General features: G+C 40.3%; 1 protein-coding gene across 1 annotated transcript in view; it reads left to right on the plus strand.

Annotated features, from left to right (window-relative positions):
* The window catches only part of ARHGEF28 (Rho guanine nucleotide exchange factor 28), a 312,308-nt gene that overhangs the window by 233,608 nt on the left and 58,088 nt on the right, over positions 1 to 20,612 (plus strand). Inside the window, 8 exon segments of the mRNA XM_043591949.1 lie at positions 3,425 to 3,480; positions 4,527 to 4,575; positions 6,629 to 6,773; positions 6,854 to 6,981; positions 8,400 to 8,540; positions 11,495 to 11,742; positions 18,404 to 18,526; positions 19,744 to 19,861. Coding sequence (XP_043447884.1) covers positions 3,425 to 3,480; positions 4,527 to 4,575; positions 6,629 to 6,773; positions 6,854 to 6,981; positions 8,400 to 8,540; positions 11,495 to 11,742; positions 18,404 to 18,526; positions 19,744 to 19,861 — 1,008 coding nt within the window.

Raw genomic sequence — 20,612 nt, forward strand, 5'->3', positions numbered from 1 at the left:
TTAAATTCTAGCATCAGCAGGTGTTAAATTTCCTCTTTAACCCACAGTTTTTAAAAAGTTTTAGGATTTACAGTTTTTAAGGAGAGGAGTGTTGGGGGTTTAAACTTTGGTTATTAAGTTTTTTACATGGGGCAAGAGATTGTGACATGTGTAAGCTGCTGTTATTAGGAAATAATCCTATTTATGGATGTATTTTTGTTTTTAATTATGAAGATTACTATTTCTAATCTGAAAACCATGATATGCTATAAAACAAAACATAATAGATAGTCAAAATTTTGGTGTTTGTATTCTTTTTTGTTAAAGCCTAAGTTGCTACTTTTTCACAAATTCCTTTGTTTATAAATAGATTTCACTGCTTATGTTTAGATATTACATTATTTAGTGCACAGAAGTTCACAAATCACAGCTTTGTTGAAGATTTGACTTTGATAAATATAAAATAACCTTTTTAATGCCATTATATGCTTTGGGCATTGAATTTCACTTTGTCTGAAATTAATATTCCTTTTGCTTTCCTTTTCTTTGAATTTCCCCTTACTATTTCTTTGTTTTTAATTTGGAATGTGTGTCTTTAATTTAGACATAATCTGGAATTGAGAGCTAGTATTTTATAACAAGGCTTTTTTTTTTCTTATTTACTCAATTTTACAGCTGTCAATTATCTTTTATAGTTCTTTGCTGTTTTCCTTGATGTTTGATTTTGCTATTTATACCATGTGTTGTTGATGTTGTTTTTTAAATGTTTGTTTTATTTTGAGAGAGAGAGCATTCCAACTGGGATAGGGCAGAGACGGAGAGAGAGAGAGGGAGAGAGAGAGAGAGAAAGAGAGTCAGTCCCAAGCAGGTTCCGAGCTGTCAGTGCAGAGCCTGATGCGGAGCTTGATTCCACAAACCGTGAGATCATGACCTGAGCCAGAATCAAGAGCTGGACACTTAACCCACAGAGCCGGCCAGGACCCTGCCATGTGTTGTTGGTTTTTATGTTACCTGGGGATTGGGCAAGATAAGCTAGCTCTTTCAATATCCGCTAGTGGTAACTTTTATGGCTTATAATTGAATATTCTCTAATTTCTCTTATATTTACCCTTTTCTCTGTTAGAGCTTATTGGTATCCTGAATTATTGAATTGCCATTTTAATGTTGTATGATCTTTCAAGAATACCTTTCTGTTTCAAGAATAATTTGATACCTGTATTCAGTTCTCTGTCTCTACTTGCAAAATGTTTTTAGATGTTTTTTGTTTAGCTGGTTTCAGTGCATTGTGAAAAATGCATTTGTGAAATGCAGATTTCATTGTGAAATGAAAATGCATTGTGAAAAAAACCATTGCTCGTTTTTTTTTCTTTTTTAAAATAAAGTTCGATCACTTCTTGAACCCTTAATTTCGATTCTGCTCTTTGATAGTCTTAAGTAGTGTTTCAGATAAATAAATATTTTTTTCAAAAGGGTCGTTGGAGTGATCTGTTTTCTGAAACCTTGTGTATCTAAGTAGGTAGATCTTTGTGTCTTTCACACACAAAGGGATTGATGTAGCTAAATAAATGCCTAGACCAAAACCTTTGCCCCCAATACCCTGTCAACATTGGTCCATGAATTTTGGGCATTAAATATTATAGTGGAAAAGTTTGGGGCCTGTCTGACCTTCTTTCTTTATTGGTGACCTGCTTTTTCTGCCTACATGCTTGAGAACTTTAAATTTTTAAATCCTATAGATGTCAGAATATGTCTGTAGAATAGTTGTCGTTTAATTCCTAGGAAACCGTGAGACCTTTTGATTTGCCTTTTGTAGTTCTTTTTTAGCTTGATAAAAGTTTTTGTCAAGTGTAGCTTTGACTGTTGCTTCTGATGTAATTTTTCTGATTTCTTCCTTGGAGAAGTATGATCTCTGTTCCCTTTTTTGTATGACATGTTCTATTTTATAATTATACCCCTCTTTTCCTCTCCATTCGGGAGGGAATCTTTCAAGTCTAATTTCCTGGTGCTGCTTTGATAGTTTTGTTAAATTGATTCTCCTCAGTTCGTTCTCAGTTCTGCTTTCTTGTCTCACAAAACTCCTTCCCCCTGTCATCTTGCAGGCCTATTGTGCTGCTCTGTTCTCCCTCCGTGGCCCTGTGGTCCTATTTTATGTCTATTTTGTGTATCTAAGTTTTTCCTCTCTGTTTCTAGATTTAATGGTATTCAGTGGCTCACTTTTCCTGTGAGTTTTCAGTCTAAATTTTTGTTGGGCTCATCCTGTCCACTTTTCCCCCTTTCCTTTCACTCACTTGTTTTGGAATGAGGAGAGAGCCCTCTGATTTCCACACTTGCCACCAGGACCAGTATGTGGGTAATTCTGACCTCTGCTCATTGGCCTTTGAGGTGTTGGCTAAAATGCCTCTGCGGACCTACAGCGGGAGGAAGTTGGGCTCATTTCTCAGTGGGTTATAGGTATTTGACGAGAATGGCTTGGATGGATCTAAATGTGACCTACCCACAAGGAAGGATCCTTCTAATAAAGATTGTGTTAAGCTGCAGGCTCCTCGTCTACAGTGTGTGGGGTGGGTGGGACGAGGAGGTGGTGGCTGATGGTATGGGGGCTGGAGGGCGGGCGGGCAGGACAGGATGGCAGCGGCCTGGCAGAAAGTGGTCCCCACATGAAGAGACTGCTGTCTCTCAACACACCCTGCGTCTCTGAGCCTGTGGGCAGAAAGGGGCAGGCAAACTCTTGCCTTTTAGTGAGGTTGAGGGCCCCATGTTTTATGGAGTAAGACAAGCGGGTTGATGATTTGTCTCTTTTAATTTGGCCACCTGGGGGCGCCTGGGTGGCGCAGTCGGTTAAGCATCCGACTTCAGCCAGGTCACGATCTCGCCGTCCGTGAGTTCGAGCCCCGCGTCAGGCTCTGGGCTGATGGCTCGGAACCTGGAGCCTACTTCCGATTCTGTGTCTCCCTCTCTCTCTGCCCCTCCCCCGTTCATGGTCTGTCTCTCTCTGTCCCAAAAATAAATAAACGTTGAAAAAAAAAATTTAATTTGGCCACCTGTAGTTAGCAGGATTTCCTGTCGGAGGCTGACAGGACTTTATTTTCAGCACTGTGTGAGTCTTCCTTCTTTCATTTTGCAAGGCATTTTACCTGGCGTGGGAGCGGGCACTTGCCGCCAGCCGGATATCAGAAATCCATTGCAGTGTCGGGCGTATAGTAGTCAATGAGTTCTCAGAGTGTATATCCCATATAATTGCAGGTTTCGTAATTGGTAAGACTGCGGCAGAAGGGGAAAAATATCTCCAAGGAAATGAAAACATTAGCCATGTGCTTGTGCTCGAGTGGTGGGGCTGCCTGTGATTTAGTTATTTTTTCCCCTATATTTTCTAAATATTTTTATATGCTATTTTTACCGCGACCAGCAAACGCACAGTGTGGCCTTACTCATTCTTCCCTTTCAGACTGTAATGCAAATGTACACAAGGGCTGTAAAGACGGTGCCCCTCCATGTACCAAGGTAATCTCTCGTTTGTTTTTCATGTGCATATATAGCTCTGTTGCTTCCTGTTATCTGTTTAGGTTCTTATTTTTTTTTTTTTATCATGGTCTAGATTTGTTTCTAAAGTGATCATTATAGTGATAAAAGAACACGTGTTCTAAGTGCATGGTCGTTGCCTTAACTATGTCCCTTTGGAAGTAGGGAAAGCTCAGATGTGGCCACCTGTGTCGCAAGGTGGAAGTGGGTTAGCCTTTCTGTCGAGACGGGCTCGGTTTATGAGTGCAGACCTTAAGCATAAGGGTATGAAGTCTAGGGCAGTAATTCTCAAATAGAAAATATCAGCATCACACCCGGAAGACCTATTTCTGAGCCCCATTCTCAGAATTGCTGATCCGGTAGAGTCCAGGTGGGGTCGGAGAATTTGTATTTTTAACAAGTTCCCAGGTGGTACTGCTGTGCTGGGACCGTACTGTGAGGCCCGCTAGAATAAAGGGATGTTCTCTGAGCTTGGGAGTGGGCTTGAGGGAACGGGCGCATGTGTCCCATCTCTTCCTTTGTTTCCCACTCTAACGTCCTGTTAGAAATGCGAGTGAGCATGCCGACACTTCAGGGGGAACCTTGGGGTCTCTAACTTCTGTGATCAATGGAAACACAGGTCGCGTCAGGTCACAGAGTTAAGGATGATGTTTCGGCAGCCAGGGGTGTTGTGTCCTGTAGACAGGAAGAGTAGCCAAGAGTAGGAAGAGCAAGTGGGAGAAAGGCAGCACCGACAGGAATTCCCCGCTCAGCCTCAGGCTGGACGCACATGTTGGACATTTCTAGTTGCCATAGATGTTAAATAAAGCTGGGATATTCATGAGATGTGTTCATGAGGTGCGCCCTCATTACAACTCAGCATTGCACATCTCATCATTATCACTTGTTTCTTTGTTGCTTTTAGTGTCTTTTGCTTTGAATTCTTGGTTTGAAATGATACAGATAAGAATCCTGTATAACTGGGTGGACATGCTTGTAGTCAAATGGAATTTAATCTTATTTTCCATGTTTCCAATGTTCTTTATTAGAAATTCCAAGAGAAACATAACAAGAACAAGCTGCAGACCACCCTTGGAAGTAAGTGACATAGAAATGACAATTGCATACATATGATACTTTCTTCCAGTGTAAAATACCTGCTCCTTTGTTACTTCCTTTGCCCAATTACTTCTTCCTTCCTAACACATGGTTAGTGTAATAATTTAGTTACAAGGAGGTCAAGAACAGTATAAACTTCCATGCCAGCCTAATAACCTTTGTTCTGTATGTACTATATGCTATTTTAAGGAGGACTATATGGGGGGACCTATTAGGATATTGTCTCAATTATAAGATATGATGTAGTGTAATATGCGCTATTGATTTAATGACAACCTTCGGGGGAAAAGAGAGATATGACATTAGATGTACATAACTTTGTTTTCCTAGCAGTAACCTCCATTTAGCTATACAAATACCTATCACATACTTCTTCAGAATCAAGGTGAGGGATAGAATCCTCAAGTTTGGAGTCTATAGTCCCTGATGTCCATTATTCTAGTGACCTGGTCCTGCTTTATTAGTTGGGCTTGAGGCTGGGATCTTATCAGCTCCTTTAGCATGACTGAAATTTCAAGGCATGCTGGCATTTTCCTCGCATAGGGCTAGTCTTGGTGCTTATGTTTTTTCCTTGAATTGCTTAAATTTATTGCTTAAATTTAAACAATTTCTCTTGGAAGTAATCAGCAGCCTCTGAAAGTAGTTTATATTGCACGCAAGAACCAGGGACCATAATCTCCTAAGGTGGAAAATCCTTTCATCTATTGTGAGAGATTTTGGAATTTGTTCTGCCTCAAATACTGCATTGCTTTCCATATGACAGGCGTTTTAAGTTTGGGGTCACTTTTCATTTTAATGCTCCAACATTGTGACCAGTGTTTCCAAAATCACCGGAATCAGGGGACAATAAAGTATGCAGAGTCATGATGACATGAGATTGGATGTGATGTTACACAGATGCCACTTGTGCAGATGGTAACAGCTGTGACATCACTTACCCTCTGCTTTGGCAGAAGTCCCTTTGATTGTAGTTGTGAGGCTCTTCTCAATTTCATAAGGTTAAGCATGAAAATATAAAGCATCTTGGGGCGCCTGGGTGGCTCAGTCAGTTGAACATCTGACTTTGGCTCAGGTCATGATCTCATAGTTTATGGGTTCGAGCCCCGCATCGGGCTCTGTGCTGACAGCTCAGAGCCTGGAGCCTGCTTCGGATTCTGTGTCTCCCTCTCTCTCTGCCCCTCCCCTGCACTCACTCACTGTCTCTCTCAAAGATAAATAAACATGAAAAAAAATTAAAAAAGAAGATATAAAGCATCTTATAACTGATAAAAATTCCATGTCTGTACTTGGAAGCCATGAAGATAAAACCAAATCACACATGTATAAAATCCTTCATGATATTCCGGGGCTCTATATAAGTATTCATTCTCCTTTACTTGAGAAGGTGTTTGCTATATCTCTGAAACTGTTTAGACTGAAATGTTCCCCGAGGTCACGTATGGTACACATCAAATGTAAAACCATATATGCCTGTCACAATTAAGAATTGACGAGAAAGGCATTGAAGCACCCTTTAGTTTTCATTCAGTACGTGACAGAGAAGAGCTCAGCTTGACTTGGAGGTTTCATTTGCCTGAAGTTATCACCCATAAAGAATAGACTCCCCAGCATCATTCCAATCCACTGACATGCCATGTGTGTGTATGACTGTTTATACATACAATATGCATTCTAATAGTGCTAATAACACCTTGGATCTATTTAAAGCTGGCTCTAAGGAGTACAAGCAGTGGTTTATGGGAAAGCTGTCTCAGTGTTTCCCCATTCCATTTTCTTGTTTGTGTAATCCCAGCCGCCCAGTCTCCAAGTGGATATGCTAAAGCAGGTCTGCCACATGGGTGTCAGGAGGGTGTGAAATGGAAGGGACATTTGAAGCAGGTGTCAGGATGTGGCAAGAAGACTGGTTTCAAGGCTGGGCATGTGATGTATTAGAAGCCGCCATTCGAGTGTTTCGCTTCTTGGCTTTTTACATGACTGCTGGTAATTACTGCCCTCTGTGAAAACCACGTGAAGCGCTCATTTTGATTTCTAGATTCTTCATTCCGAGACATCCCGCAACCTGGTCTCTCCTTGCACCCTTCTTCCTCCATGCCTATTGGATTGCCCACTGGGAGAAAAGAAACTTCAGTGCAGGTCCATCCATTGTCCAGAAGTGTTCCAGGCACTACCTTGGAAAGGTAAGGCTTAATGTGATTTCTCATCTTAATATCTCAGAGCCACCACTGGAGCTGACTCTTCTCTCTCTCTCTCCCTCCAGTTTCAGAAGGTCAGGGCTATCCTTGGAGTCTGAGAGTGACGGGAACAACTGGAGAAGCAGGTCTCATTCCGATGAGCTTTTACAGTCTATGGGCTCATCTCCTTCCACGGAGTCCTTTTTAATGGAAGGTGAGGAGAAGACATGTTTGTTTCTGTGGTGAATTGCCAAGTGGAATATTTTCTGAAGGATGTAAAATTGAAACACTCTTTTTTCTTAAAAAAGAATTCTGTTTCATGGTGTCTTTTTGGTATAGGTTCTTTTGATAAAAGAAGGAAAATTTAACCCTAGGGGATACTCCCACATAGTGACTGAGTATAAATGATGTATTGAATAGACATGTCATAAAGGTAAGAGAATGAAATACATTCTGTGCTTGTTGTTGTTTAAAAAGCTCTAGAACTACTGATGAATTGGAATCAGGATCATACATTAAAAATATATACTTAGTTATGGGGTGCCTGGGTGGCTCAGTCGGTTACGTGTCCGACTTGGGCTTAGGTCATGATCTGACAGTTTGTGAATTCGAGCCCGCCGTCAGGCTCTGTGTTCACAGCCTGGAGCCTCCTTCTGATTCTGTCTCTCTCTCTCTCTTTCAAAAATAAATAAAAATTTATATATATTATATATGTATATATATGTGTATACACACACACACACACACACACACACACACACACACACACTCAGTTAAGAGGGTACTCACCTAGATTTCTGAGATACTTACCACTATCTGTTACCCTCTACTTCTAGAGGAATAAAAGCATGTTTTAAAGCATATTTTATAAGATAGGATTTATTCTGGTGAACTGCATGTTGTATCCAAGCTGTATCAATCAGTGAAGGAGGACCCAAGGAAAGGAGAGCAGTGACAAGAGAAAGGAGTAGACACTGCCCAGGGAATCTTTTGCTTTTATTTTGAACTTGGATCTTTAAATCCATTGTTGTCTCATCTCGACTGAGCTGGACTCTGTCTAAGGAATGCTGTTTGGGCATGTAGGATTCAGTTTTCCTAGAAGGTGTGTGTGTGTGTGTGTGTGTGTGTGTGTGAGATGTAAAGCTCTGCAAAAAAAACCAAAAAAAAAAAACAAAACTGTACTCATAGGACTTGAGCCCATGTACCCTGCTTTCATGTTTATATTAAGGACAGCAAGCCACATCAAGAGCAAAGACAACATTCAGATATGAGTAAACAGTACAGAGTTCCCTGGGGCAAAAGAAATTGTGTGTTCAAGATTCTGTAATCATTTTATGGACTCAAAAGGTTACCAAAAATAAAACTATAGTACAGCAAGCCCAAACAAAGAAAACAAACTTTAAATGTCTTTTTTCCCCCCCCTCCACACATAAACCATCACTGTTTTAATGATTCTTTGCTTTCATGAGAGCTGCCTTGACTTGGACCCTTTCACCAGTTTGGCTTTCAGGGGTTTCTTCTCCACATCAACAGTATTTTGGCTTAGTTGTTTCTGTGTTGACAGTAGGTTTATTTCCTGTGTGTTTTGTGTGTGACTCCACTTCTGGCTTCTCTGTTCTGCCTACATCCTAGATGTCGTGGATTCTTCTCTGTGGAGTGACCTCAGCAGTGATGCCCAGGAGCTGGAGGCAGAATCTTGGAGCCTGGTGGTGGATCCCTCGTTTTGCAGTAAGCAGGGGAAGGATGTCATCAAAAGACAGGATGTCATTTTTGGTAAGCATTTAAAATATGCTCTTGGGGCTGATGCATTGTGGTATAGGGGAAAGAGCATGAAATTTGCAGTCCTCCGGACCTGGGTTCAAATCCTTGTTCTCTCCCTTTTTATCTACTTGGTCTCAGACAGATGATTTAACTTGCCTGGATCTTAGTTTCTCTGTCTTTATTTAAAAAAAAAAATTTTTTTTGACATTTATTTATTTTTGAGACAGAGAGCATGAACAGGGGAAGGTCAGAGAAAGAGGGAGACACAGAATCTGAAACAGGCTCCAGGCTCTGAGCTGTCAGCACAGAGCCTGATGCGGGGCTCAAACTCACGGACTGTGAGATCATGACCTGAGCCGAAGTCGGATGCTTAACCGACTGAGCCACCCAGGCGCCCCAGTTTGTCTGTCTTTAAAATGGGGATAACAATGGGGCGCCTGGGTGGCTCAGTTGGTTAGGCATCTGACTTTGGCTCAGGTCATGATCTCACAGTTCGTGAGTTCAAGCCCCGCGTCAGGCTCTGTGCTGACAGCTCAGAGACTGGAGCCTGCTTCAGATTCTGTGTCTCCTTCGCTCTCCACCCTGCCCATGCTCACGCTCTGTCTCTCTCTCTGTCTCTCCCCAAAATAAATAAACATCAAAAAAAAATTGCTTTTTAAATGGGGATAATGATATTCAGGTCTAACTGTTGTGAGGCTTAACTGAGGCATCGTATATACCTGGTACAAAGCAAATTTTATGTGTCAGACCTTTTAAAGTTTACTTAAACGTGGCCTATACGACTTTACTTCTCTTTTAAGAACCATGGGAAATTTTCACATACTTTCATGTAGGGCAGATGGGTTTCTTTCACTTAGTGTATTGTTTTTGAGGTTCATCTTTACTGTTTAACAATACTTCATTCCTTTTTATGGCTGTATGTTATTTCATTGTAAACATACTACATTTTGTTTCATTATCAGTTGAAGGTCATTTTAGCAGTTGAGGGTCCTTTTGGGCCGTTTGCACTTTTTGGATCATGTAGTAACTTTACGTTTAACCTTAAGACGAACTGCCAGACTGTGTTCCAAAGCAGCGGCACCGTTTGGCATGCCTGCCGGTGAGGTACTGAGGATTTTGCTTTCCCCACATCCTTACTAACTCTTCGTTATCGCCCACCCTTTTTATCACAGTTTACCTAGTGTGTGTCACGTGGTGTCCCATTTTGGCTTTGATGTGCATGTTCCTGCTGGCTAATCAGGTCAAACATCTTTCCATGTGCTTATTGGTCATCTGTCTATATCTTTGGAGAAATAGCTTTTCAAATCTTTCGCACATATTGAAGTAGGCTTTTTGTTTTTTGTTTGTCTTTTTACTCTTGAGTTGTAATAGATCTTTTTCATCTCTGGACGCAAGTCCCTTTTGAGATATTTTCTTGCATTGCCTTTTTTTTTTTTCAGTCTGTTTACTGAAATCCCAATACTGCTGTTTCCTTAGAGGCTTAATAGTGTCATTGGCAGGCACACTTTATTAAAAATTGCTGTGTGTGGGGCGCCTGGGTGGCCCAGTCGGTTAAGCGTCCAACTTCAGCCAGGTCACGATCTCGCGGTCTGTGAGTTCGAGCCCCGCGTCAGGCTCTGGGCTGATGGCTCAGAGCCTGGAGCCTGTTTCAGATTCTGTGTCTCCCTCTCTCTCTGCCCCTCCCCCGTTCATGCTCTGTCTCTCTCTGTTCCAAAAATAAATAAACGTTGAAAAAAAATTAAATAAAAAATTGCTGTGTGAAAATCAAGGTCATTGTTTCCATGTTCCTTGTGGTATTTACATCATCGTTGCCATAGCCGTGCAACCTGATCATACACATTTTTCTTGAACATCTCCACTTGGTAGTTCTCTCTTTCCGTAGACATTGCCTTTTAATTCTGTTCATCTGTGCTAAGATCTGAAATTCCTCCCCCCTAGTTTCTGTCTATGGGCTCCTCCAACGTAAAAAGTCTGATCTGTCTCCCTAGGCCTGCCCTTGGGAGTATTAGCACCAGTATTAGCCCCTCTTGTATGCCAGGCATTAAGTCTAGAAACCAGGGAAATAGCCGTGAACAAAATGTACAGGTTTTCTTCTCGTGTGAACTTGTTGGGGGGAGACACTACAGTGTAGGACAGAAAATCTGTAAAATACTCAATAGAGTGTGTGTGGTAAGTGCTGAGAAGAAAACAGAGTAGTGGGCCATATCGAACATGGGGACATGGGTATTAATGTTGGGGTCTACAGGGAGATTTGAGAGACCAGTAATACTTGAAGAGAGCTGGGGGACTTGGGGAAGGAGTTAGACCTGGGGAGAAAACATACCAGGTGGTTGGAACAGCAACCATGGAGGCCTTGAAATAGCATGTGACATTCTCTCATTCTCTGGGCTGTCTTTTCATTTTCTCCATGGTTTCTCTTCCTTGATCATCACGCTTTTTTTTTTCTCCTGGAGAAAGTGGAATTTTGGCAACAGATCCAACGACTGTTATATGCATTAAGGAGCCTTATTATTTCAATTCAGTTTAATTTAATGAAGTGCTGCTACTCAACGCAAAAACCAAAAAGCCAAAAAAGAAAGAAAGAAAAAAACCAGGCAAACTAAGTTATATTTTCATAGAGCATTTAGAGGAATGGAAGACCTGGTTCCTAGCTAAAGGTGCCTAGTTCATTATGCTAGCTAATTATGTCTCGGTTTTAGATGAACGGGATTCTTATGTATGGGACTTCACTTATGTGTATCATCTTCACATATTTGGAAAAAAGAAAATGGTTTAGTATTTCGAGCTTGCATTAATTGTTGAGTCAATGCTGACTTTTATGGTGGAGGAATATCATTGTTCCAAAACATCACCTCTTTTTTTGTTTTTTGGTTTTGTTTAATTTGTATAACATTTAGTGTTTAGCCACTAATGTCAGTGGGTGGAGTACTTGCTCATTAAAGCTTGTGTCTGCGCATGTGTTTCAGAGCTGATGCAAACAGAGATGCATCACATCCAGACCCTGCTCATCATGTCCGAGATCTTCAGGAAAGGGATGAAGGAGGAGCTCCAGCTTGATCACAGCACCGTGGATAAAATCTTTCCTTGCTTAGATGAGTTACTTGAAATCCACAGGCATTTCTTTTCTAGTATGAAGGAGCGAAGGCAGGAGTCCTGTGCTGGTGATGACAGAAATTTCATCATCAATCGCATTGGAGATATTCTGGTACAACAGGTGAGAGAGGTTTTTAAAGGCCCTAACGTCAAACACCTGGAGGTTTGCAGACTTTCCACAATGTGAAAGCCTATGAAGAACTGGAATTGATTTTTTTTTTAAACCATTGGCAGATGGGATTGCTTGGTTTTCTTCTGTTGGATATGCCTTTGTGTGCCTGATAGCCAAGAGCTTTGACAGCCAGGGACTGACTTGTGTGTGTCTCCAAACCTGGTGGGATCATCCTTGTCACTGTCTCCACCAGGAGTCACAGCCATAAATAAGTCTATTAGGAAAAATCTGCCTAGACTTTTTGATCTATGATAACACATTCCCCCCCACCCCCACCACCCCCACCCCTGAACCTGTGATGGTCATGGCAGTATCTGCAAGACAGATGCTGGCTCATCTTAGGAAGAGTGAGGAAGATCTGTTATCGTTAAAGCCTTGGTATTCATGCCTGGGGGGACAAGACAGCAAATCTCACTAAAAGGAGACAGTTTTAGGTGCTCGGGATGGTTGAAGCATCATGAGAATGGTTTGTGTGACTCTACTAATAGATAAGAAAACCAAAACTGATGATTCCTTTTGGCCTTCTGGTCTCTTTGAAAGGGCTTTTCTATGAAAAAACCTGCTAATAGAGAAGTTAAGTAGCGTACCCTCCGTGATCACAATCGGGCAAGCCCTTTGAGGGTACCTCCATGTAAATTACCTCCTTTACCTGCACACCTCCATAAGGTAAATCTTATCTTCCCCATTGTACAAATACAGAAACTGACACATGGGGAAAGTAATAACTTAGTCAAGTTCACACATCTCCTAAGTAGCATAACTGGGATTTAAATCACAATCTGCTCTTTTAACAATGAATTAGGGATATGATTTCTTGAGGCCTCCATAGTGACATCTGCAGAAGCTTTTTATCATCAGAAGGTTTTAGGTCCCAGTAAAGCAGGGATTCTTATCAATTTGATGACTACTGTATTTCAGCACCTAGAACAGTGCTTGGTACCATGAATGTTATTGAATGAATGGATCCCTTAGGATCAAAATGCCAGAAATTCACTTGAGTGCCACGTTTTGCGGTCCCTTGTAGAGCTTGGGGAAAGGCATGGAGATGCATCCTTTCTTACCTTCATTTGATTTTCTCTAGATAAATTCCACAATGTCATCTTCTCCAAAAGACTGATTTTGAAACCATTTCACCCTGTAGCCCACAATAACAGAGTTCAGCTGTTGGTTCATTTACTAAAAATGGGGGAGTTAAGGTCATTGATGTAAATATACTTAAATACAGATACTTTTGAGGCACAAAACAAAAACCCCACTTAATTGTGCAGTAACTGCTTCTCCATGTCTAAGGATGTAAAAACCTACATCAGTAACCAGTTTTTATTTTATTCTTTTTTATTTTATTTTATTTTATTTTATTTTATTTTATTGTATATTTTATTTTATTTTATTTTATTTCATTTCATTTCATTTCATTTTTTTAATTTATGGTTGTTAATTTTTGAGAGAGACAGAGACACCGCAATTGGGGGAGGGGTAGAGAGAGAGAGAGGGAGAGAGAGAATCCCAAGCAGGCTCTATACTGTTAGCACAGAGCCACATGTAGGGCTGGAACTCAGGAAACCGTGACATCATAAACTGAGCCGAAACCAAGTCAGACACTTAACCAACTGAGCCACCCGTGTGCCCCCTACAAGTTTTTAATCAAAGAGTAATCTGCTTTGCAGATCATCTATAAAGTCATAGACCTGCCTCATAATTCATCTGAAACACATAATGCCAAGAGACTGTAAAGTCCTTTGCAAGACAATTTGAGTAAAAATGTGTCTGTGAACTTCAATTTGAGTGCGTTCAAAACTGAAGCACAAGGGGCGCCTGGGTGGCGCAGTCGGTTAAGCGTCTGACTTCAGCCAGGTCACGATCTCGCGGTCCGTGAGTTCGAGCCCCGCGTCGGGCTCTGGGCTGATGGCTCAGAGCCTGGAGCCTGTTTCCGATTCTGTGTCTCCCTCTCTCTCTGCCCCTCCCCCGTTCATGCTCTGTCTCTCTCTGTCCCAAAAATAAATAAATGTTGAAAAAATTTAAAAAAAAAAACAAAAAACTGAAGCACAAGATTTTTTTTTTTGTCATTTGAAATTATTGACATCTCTTTTCTTGATAGAAATGCTGTATTTTTAAATTCTCATTTAGAACACTTTTGTTCTTATGTTTGTAGCTGCCATGTTTTATATCTCTACCCATTCTGTTTTTATTTAATCGTGTGTATAAGCAGGACTGACATTGGGAACGAGGTTTGGGAAGTTGGCTGTCACATAGGAAGAGCCTGGTGTGCTGCTTTTGGATGAAGTGCACTCTTCTCCTTCGGGGAGAGATTCTCGGTTATTCAGAGAAAAGGGTTTTAAGCCTCCTTTGGCATTTCTGTTGTTGGCATGCATAGTGGGGGTGGCAAGCGGTCTCCTTCCAGTACCGTAAAAAGTTGGTTCCCGAGGGAGCACATTAGCTACTTCCTCAGACAAGGGATGCAGGTGTGGGAACCAAGGAAGCATTAGCTGTTTAAGGGATGTAGGAGAGAAGACTTCAAAGGAATCCCTCACTTTTTAGCCATGAGAACCTTATTCAGGAGGCTAGACTGGAATGTGATGCTAATTGAGTCAGTGGAAATGTTGGTGTTGGTTCGAAATGATGAGTATGAGGAACATGGTTGATATCAAGCCATAGTTTGCCAACTTCAGGTACATAAGAATCTCCTGAAGCCTGTTAAAAATGAAGACTTCTGTGTTCCAACACCCTCGTGGTTTTGTTTTGATAGGTTTGGGGTGGGACCTGGGATATGGCATTTAAAATTTTTTAATTTTGGGGGTGCCTATGTGGCTCGGTCAGTTGGTTAAGCATCCGGCTTCAGCTCAGGTCATGATCTCACTGTCCGTGAGTTCGAGCCCCGCGTCGGGCTCTGTGCTGACAGCTCAGAGCCTGGAGCCTGCTTCGGATTCTGTGTCTCCCTCTCTCTGCCTCTCCCCAGCTTGCACTCTGTCTCTCTCTCTCTCTTTCAAAAATAAATAAACATGCAAACAATTTTTTTAAAAAAATCAAAATATTTAATTTTTTAAATTATTTTTCCCCGATGCTAACATCTTGCAAAATTATAGCATCGTAATCAGGATACTGACAATGATTCAATCAAGTCACAGACCATTTCCATCATCACAAGTACTTGTCTGGCTACTTTATAGCCACACCTACTTCCCTCCTGTGCCCACCTCCTTAATTGCTGGCAACAACTAATCTCTATTTCTGTAATTTTGTCATTTCAGTAAGGTTAGATAAATTACATGTGTGTTACATATAAATTACATATGTACTATGTAATCTCCCTTGGATTGGCTTCTTTCAGCCAATTAAAAAAGAATCATCTAGGTGGTTGGGTAGTTCAGTGGTTCATTTCTTTTTATTGTTGAGTAGTAGTCTGTGGTATGGAAATACCACGTGTGTTTAATCACTCACTTGTAGAAGGACATCTGGCTATTTCTAGTCCTTGGCTATTAGAAGTAAAGTCGGTTTAAAAAAATTTTTTTTAGGGGCACCTGGGTGGCGCAGTCGGTTAAGCGTCCGACTTCAGCCAGGTCACGATCTCGCGGTCCGTGAGTTTGAGCCCCGCGTCGGGCTCTGGGCTGATGGCTCAGAGCCTGGAGCCTGTTTCCGATTCTGTGTCTCCCTCTCTCTCTGCCCCTCCCCCGTTCATGCTCTGTCTCTCTCTGTCCCAAAAATAAATAAACGTTGAAAAAAAAAAATTAAAAAAAAAAAATTTTTTTTAATGTTTATTTATTCTGAGAGAAAGAGCGACTGTGAGCAGGGGAGGGTAACAGAGAGAGGTGAGAGAGAATCCCAAGCAGGCCCCGAGCTCTCAGGGCAGAGCCCGATGCGGGGCTCAAACTCATGAACTGTGAGATCTTGACCTGAGCCGAAATCAAGAGTTGGACGCTTACCTGTCTGAGCCACCCAGGTGCCCCAGAAATAAAGCTGTTTTAAACATTCATGTACAGATTTGTGTGTAAACTTAAGTTTTTCAGTTCTCTGGGATAAATGTCTGGGGTCCCAATTCATGACTTGCAGGGTGGTTGCATGCTTAATTTTGTAAGAAACTGCCAACTCTTTTCCAGAGTGATTGTATTATTGTACATCCCTGTAAACAATGTACAATAATCCAGTTTTTCTGCATTCTCACTAGTACTTGGTGATGTTACTATTTTTTTTAATTTTACCTATCCTGAAAGATATGTAATGATAAGTCATCGTGGTTTAAGTTATAATTCCCCCATAGCTGATGATGTTAAACATCTTTCATGTCCTTATCTGCCCTGTGTATATCCTCTTTGATGAAAGGTTGGCTCCTGTCTTTTGCCCGTTTTCTAATGGGATTGTTTGTTTTCTTACTATTGAATATTGCAGTTTCTTTATGTAGTCTAGGTGCTAGTCATCTGTCAGGTATGTGATTTGCAGACATGAAGTCTGTAACTTATTTTCTCATTTTCTGAGTTTGATGAAGTCCATTATTTCGGTTTTTCCTTGTAAGGGTCATGCTTTTGGTGTCAAATCTAAGAACTTTTTGTCTAGACTGAGATCTCAAAAGATTTTCTCCCATTTTTTTTTCTAAAAGTTTTACAGTTTTATGTTTTACATTTAAGTCTGTAGTCCATTCTGAGTTAATTTTTGTTTAGAATATGAGACACAGGTCAAGATTTCACTTCTTGTTTTTAGTCTCTGGATGTCCATTTCCCCCAATGCTTTTCCGCCTTTGTTAGAAGAGCCATCCTTCCTTCACTGAATTGCCTTTGCTCCCCTGTCAAAATTCCGTTGGGCATTTTGGGTTCCTGTTCTGTTCCACTGATCTATGTGTCCATTATTTCACATAGTCTTAATTCTTGTAGCTATATAATCAATCTTGAAATTGGGTGGACTGAGTCCTTCTACTTAATTCTTTTTCAAAATTGTTTTTAGCTATTCTCTTTTTTTCTATAAATTCTAGAATAATCTTGTCTGGGGGCGCCTGGGTGGCGCAGTCGGTTAAGCGTCCGACTTCAGCCAGGTCACGATCTCGCGGTCCGTGAGTTCGAGCCCCGCATCAGGCTCTGGGCTGATGGCTCAGGGCCTGGAGCCTGTTTCCGATTCTGTGTCTCCCTCTCTCTCTGCCCCTCCCCCGTTCATGCTCGGTCTCTCTCTGTCCCAAAAATAGATAAACGTTGAAAAAAAAAATTTAAAAATAGAATAATCTTGTCTGTATTTAAAAACTTGCTGGGATTCTAATGAGGATTGTATTAAACTTGTATATCAATTTGGGTTGAGGCTCCCAGTCTATGACTATGGTATGTCTCTGCCTCCATTGATTTACATCTTCTTTGATTTTTTTTTTTTTTACTAGCACTGTATAGTTTTCAGCATATGAGGCCTGTATGTATCTTGTTAGATTTGTACTCAAGTTTTACTTACTTACTTACTTACTTACTTACTTATTTATTTATTTATTTATTTATTTATTTATTTATTTATTTATTTATTTATTTTGAGCAATTGTAGTTAATTTAAAGATCTCTTGAGATACTGGCCTCAAGCATAGATAAAACTATAAGGAAAGATGAAGACATCAGAGATGGTGATGTAAATTTGAAGTGCTTTCCTGGGGTTAGGGAGTGAGGTGTTTTCTGGTTTCTGTTGCTATAATCCTGAATGTGTCAAAGTCTGAAACACTGGCATTCAGGCAATTCAGTTTGTTCCCTTATGATTCTAATATGGTTACCATGTAGATTTTTCTCCAGAGATGTTTGCACCAATTAAGCTTATTGAAATATCCAGCCCACATCTCTACTTTGGTCCATCAGTTAATAAATTGGCATTCTGATTATTCATCTTTCCCTTTTACCTGCCTCTGGACCCATTTGTGATGTGCTGACAAAAATTAAATTCCCAACTGAGGACTGAATCCATGGACATGATCAGTTCGCCTATGTCAATGTCAACCTCTGAGAGGTCAAACCTTCTTGAGGCAAATATTGCCACATAGCTTTTCTTTCTTTTTTTTTTAATTTTTAAAATATTTGTTTATTTTTGAAGAGAGAGAGTGAGCGAGCACGAGCAGGGGAGGGGCAGAGAGAGAGGGAGACACAGAATCCTGAGCAGGCTCCAGGCTCTGAGCTATCAGCACAGAGCCCAACGCAGGGCTCGAACCCACGAGCTGTAGGATCATGACCTGAGCTGAAGTTGGACCTTAACCGACTGAGCGACCCAGGTGCCCCACATAGCGTTTCTTCACCCTAGAAAAGTAAAAAACAAAAAACAAAACAAAAAAAAACAAGCCCCAACAACAATAGCGTGAAATGATAAAGTTGCACAAACAGCTCAAAAAGAATAAAAATAACAAATGTCTTTCATTTGACTGCCTGATAATCAAATCAGTTTAAAACAATAAAACCATGGTAGGTTTGTGTCTTCCCCTTACCTCTTGACAACTTTGTTTTAGTTTAATGTAAAAAGTGGGGAAAAGAAGGGACTGTGTTGAGAAATTTCATATCTATTCTTTATTTGCCAAGAATATATTGAAATACTTGAAAATTGCATGTTCTTTTTAGTGTTGATAACTAACTAAATTTGTAAACCATCACTGAAATGTCACTCTTCTCAGTTTTCAGAAGAAAATGCAAATAAAATGAAGAAAGTATATGGAGAATTCTGTAGCCATCACAAAGAAGCCGTTAGCCTCTTTAAAGAACTCCAACAAAATAAAAAGTTTCAGAATTTTATTAAGGCAAGTATTTTAAAGCTATTACAAAGGGGAAAACCAGCATGGGAAGTAGTTGATGCTTGCTAGTTATATGACCTTAACAAGTTTCACATCTAGATGCTGTTTTTCAGGGGAAAGAGAAGAAAGTGATAGGTTTGTGGCAAAGGTGGAAGGTCTGTTTTTCTGTCTTTGTGAAATATTTCTCCCAAAACATTTCCTTTTGTATTTTATATTTGTAATGGGTCCTCCAAGCTTCTGACCACCTTTGTAATATCCTGGGAAGCTATTTCCTGCCCTGACAAGTTATAAATCAGAAGAACCTTAGTAAAAATATAGAAGCCACCCCACTCCTACTGGGTTAATTTGAAGTAAATCCAGAACATCATATAATTTCACATGTATGTAATATGTATCTCTAAACAATGCATCTTTTAAAAATTACAATGGTACTATCACAGCTAATAGGTTAACAATTATTCTTTAATAGCTTCAGACAGCTGGTCAGATTCCCTAAGAATCTCATGAAATTGGATTGCTTAAGTGAGAATCTGATTAAAGTTGACATATTGTGTATCGGAATTGTAGCTTTTAAATCTGTTCTAATTTGAATGTTCCCCATCCCCTTATTTATTAATTTTTTGGTGTCCAATTTATTTGTTGAAGAAATTTGTCCTTTAGAGTTCCATGGATTCTGCATTTTTTTTCTACCATTTTAAGAATGCTACCAGATTCTCCCCCTTTCCCCCCTCCCCTGCCCCACTGCACATTTGTTTTGAGAACTTGAAAACTTAACAGTATAAAATTTTTAGGAAAAAAGTTGCCCTGATTAGAGGGAACTCTAAGTGCCGTGATGAATAATAACCAATGTAGAGGATGATTGTTTAGAAAAACAAATATTTAACTGTAAACTCACACTCAAAATGTGACTTTGACTTGTGAATATTTTCCAGAACTTTTACTCTTCATAAATCTTAACACTTACTGGCATGTGCTTAATTTTGGAATTAACTACGAATACATCACAGTAACTTGAAACTCCTTAAGCTTGAAGAATTAGGTTATTGAAATTAATGACAAAGTATATGATTTAATGGCAATTAATCAAGTTTTAATGAAAGATCATACATATTACACTGTATCTGAATAAAATGATACAGTTGCAGATTCTTGGTTTTATTACGCTCAGACCTAAAAAGAAAATAGTTTGTGTATATAAAAACGTATACATATATATTTTTAAGCTTCAAAATAGTAACCTTTTGGCGCGACGCCGAGGAATCCCAGAATGCATTCTGCTAGTCACTCAGCGTATCACGAAATACCCTGTCCTGGTGGAAAGGATTTTGCAGTACACAAAGGGTGAGTAATAAGTTCCAGGGTAAACATTTGCCTCTTGCATTAATTTTAAACATTGCTGAGGTATTGCCAGAGGATATAAATGCTTGTGGCCTGTGATTCATGAAACCTGTTTGTTAGGGAAAAACTTGTACAGCCTTGAGTTTTGGGTCCATTTTGAGAAGTTATCTTTCATAATGTAGCCTGGGCAATCTTCTGAATTCCTCCAAGCAGCCCGAGCTACGCAGCATTCTTCATACTTCAACTCTGCCTATCCCTTCTTCAGTTTCCCTACATCCACATCTTCATAATACCTTTCCTTCCTCATCTTCCTCTTCGCTTACCAGTAAGTCTGATGAGCCATATGCCATTGATCCTATCACCAAATGTCAAGCCTTCCAAGCAGTGCATTATTAGAATGAGAACAATTCATGAGGGAGCTTTTTTTTTTTTTTTTTCCCCACCCTGTCAAATCATCATGTCCCAGGGGGTAACATCTGGGCATCCTTTAAGAGGCTAATAATGTATATGGCTGGGCCATAAGCTCCTTAAGGCATCTGGAAGGATTGTGTCTATCTGGTTCTTTTCTCCTCTCCTTCTAGCACCTTCTTCAATGCTAGTGTAGTGACTGGTACAGAATAGGTTATCAATAAATACAAACATACCAGAGCAATGGATGAGTACATAAAAATTCCTGTTCCTCAAGCTAGCTTATTGATCTTGAGTAAATTATTCTTTGGATGGTAGCGTTGTAGGTTAACTAACACTGGGGTTT

This window comes from Prionailurus bengalensis, chromosome A1 (genome assembly GCF_016509475.1).
Source record: "Prionailurus bengalensis isolate Pbe53 chromosome A1, Fcat_Pben_1.1_paternal_pri, whole genome shotgun sequence".
Lineage (NCBI taxonomy): Eukaryota > Metazoa > Chordata > Mammalia > Carnivora > Felidae > Prionailurus > Prionailurus bengalensis.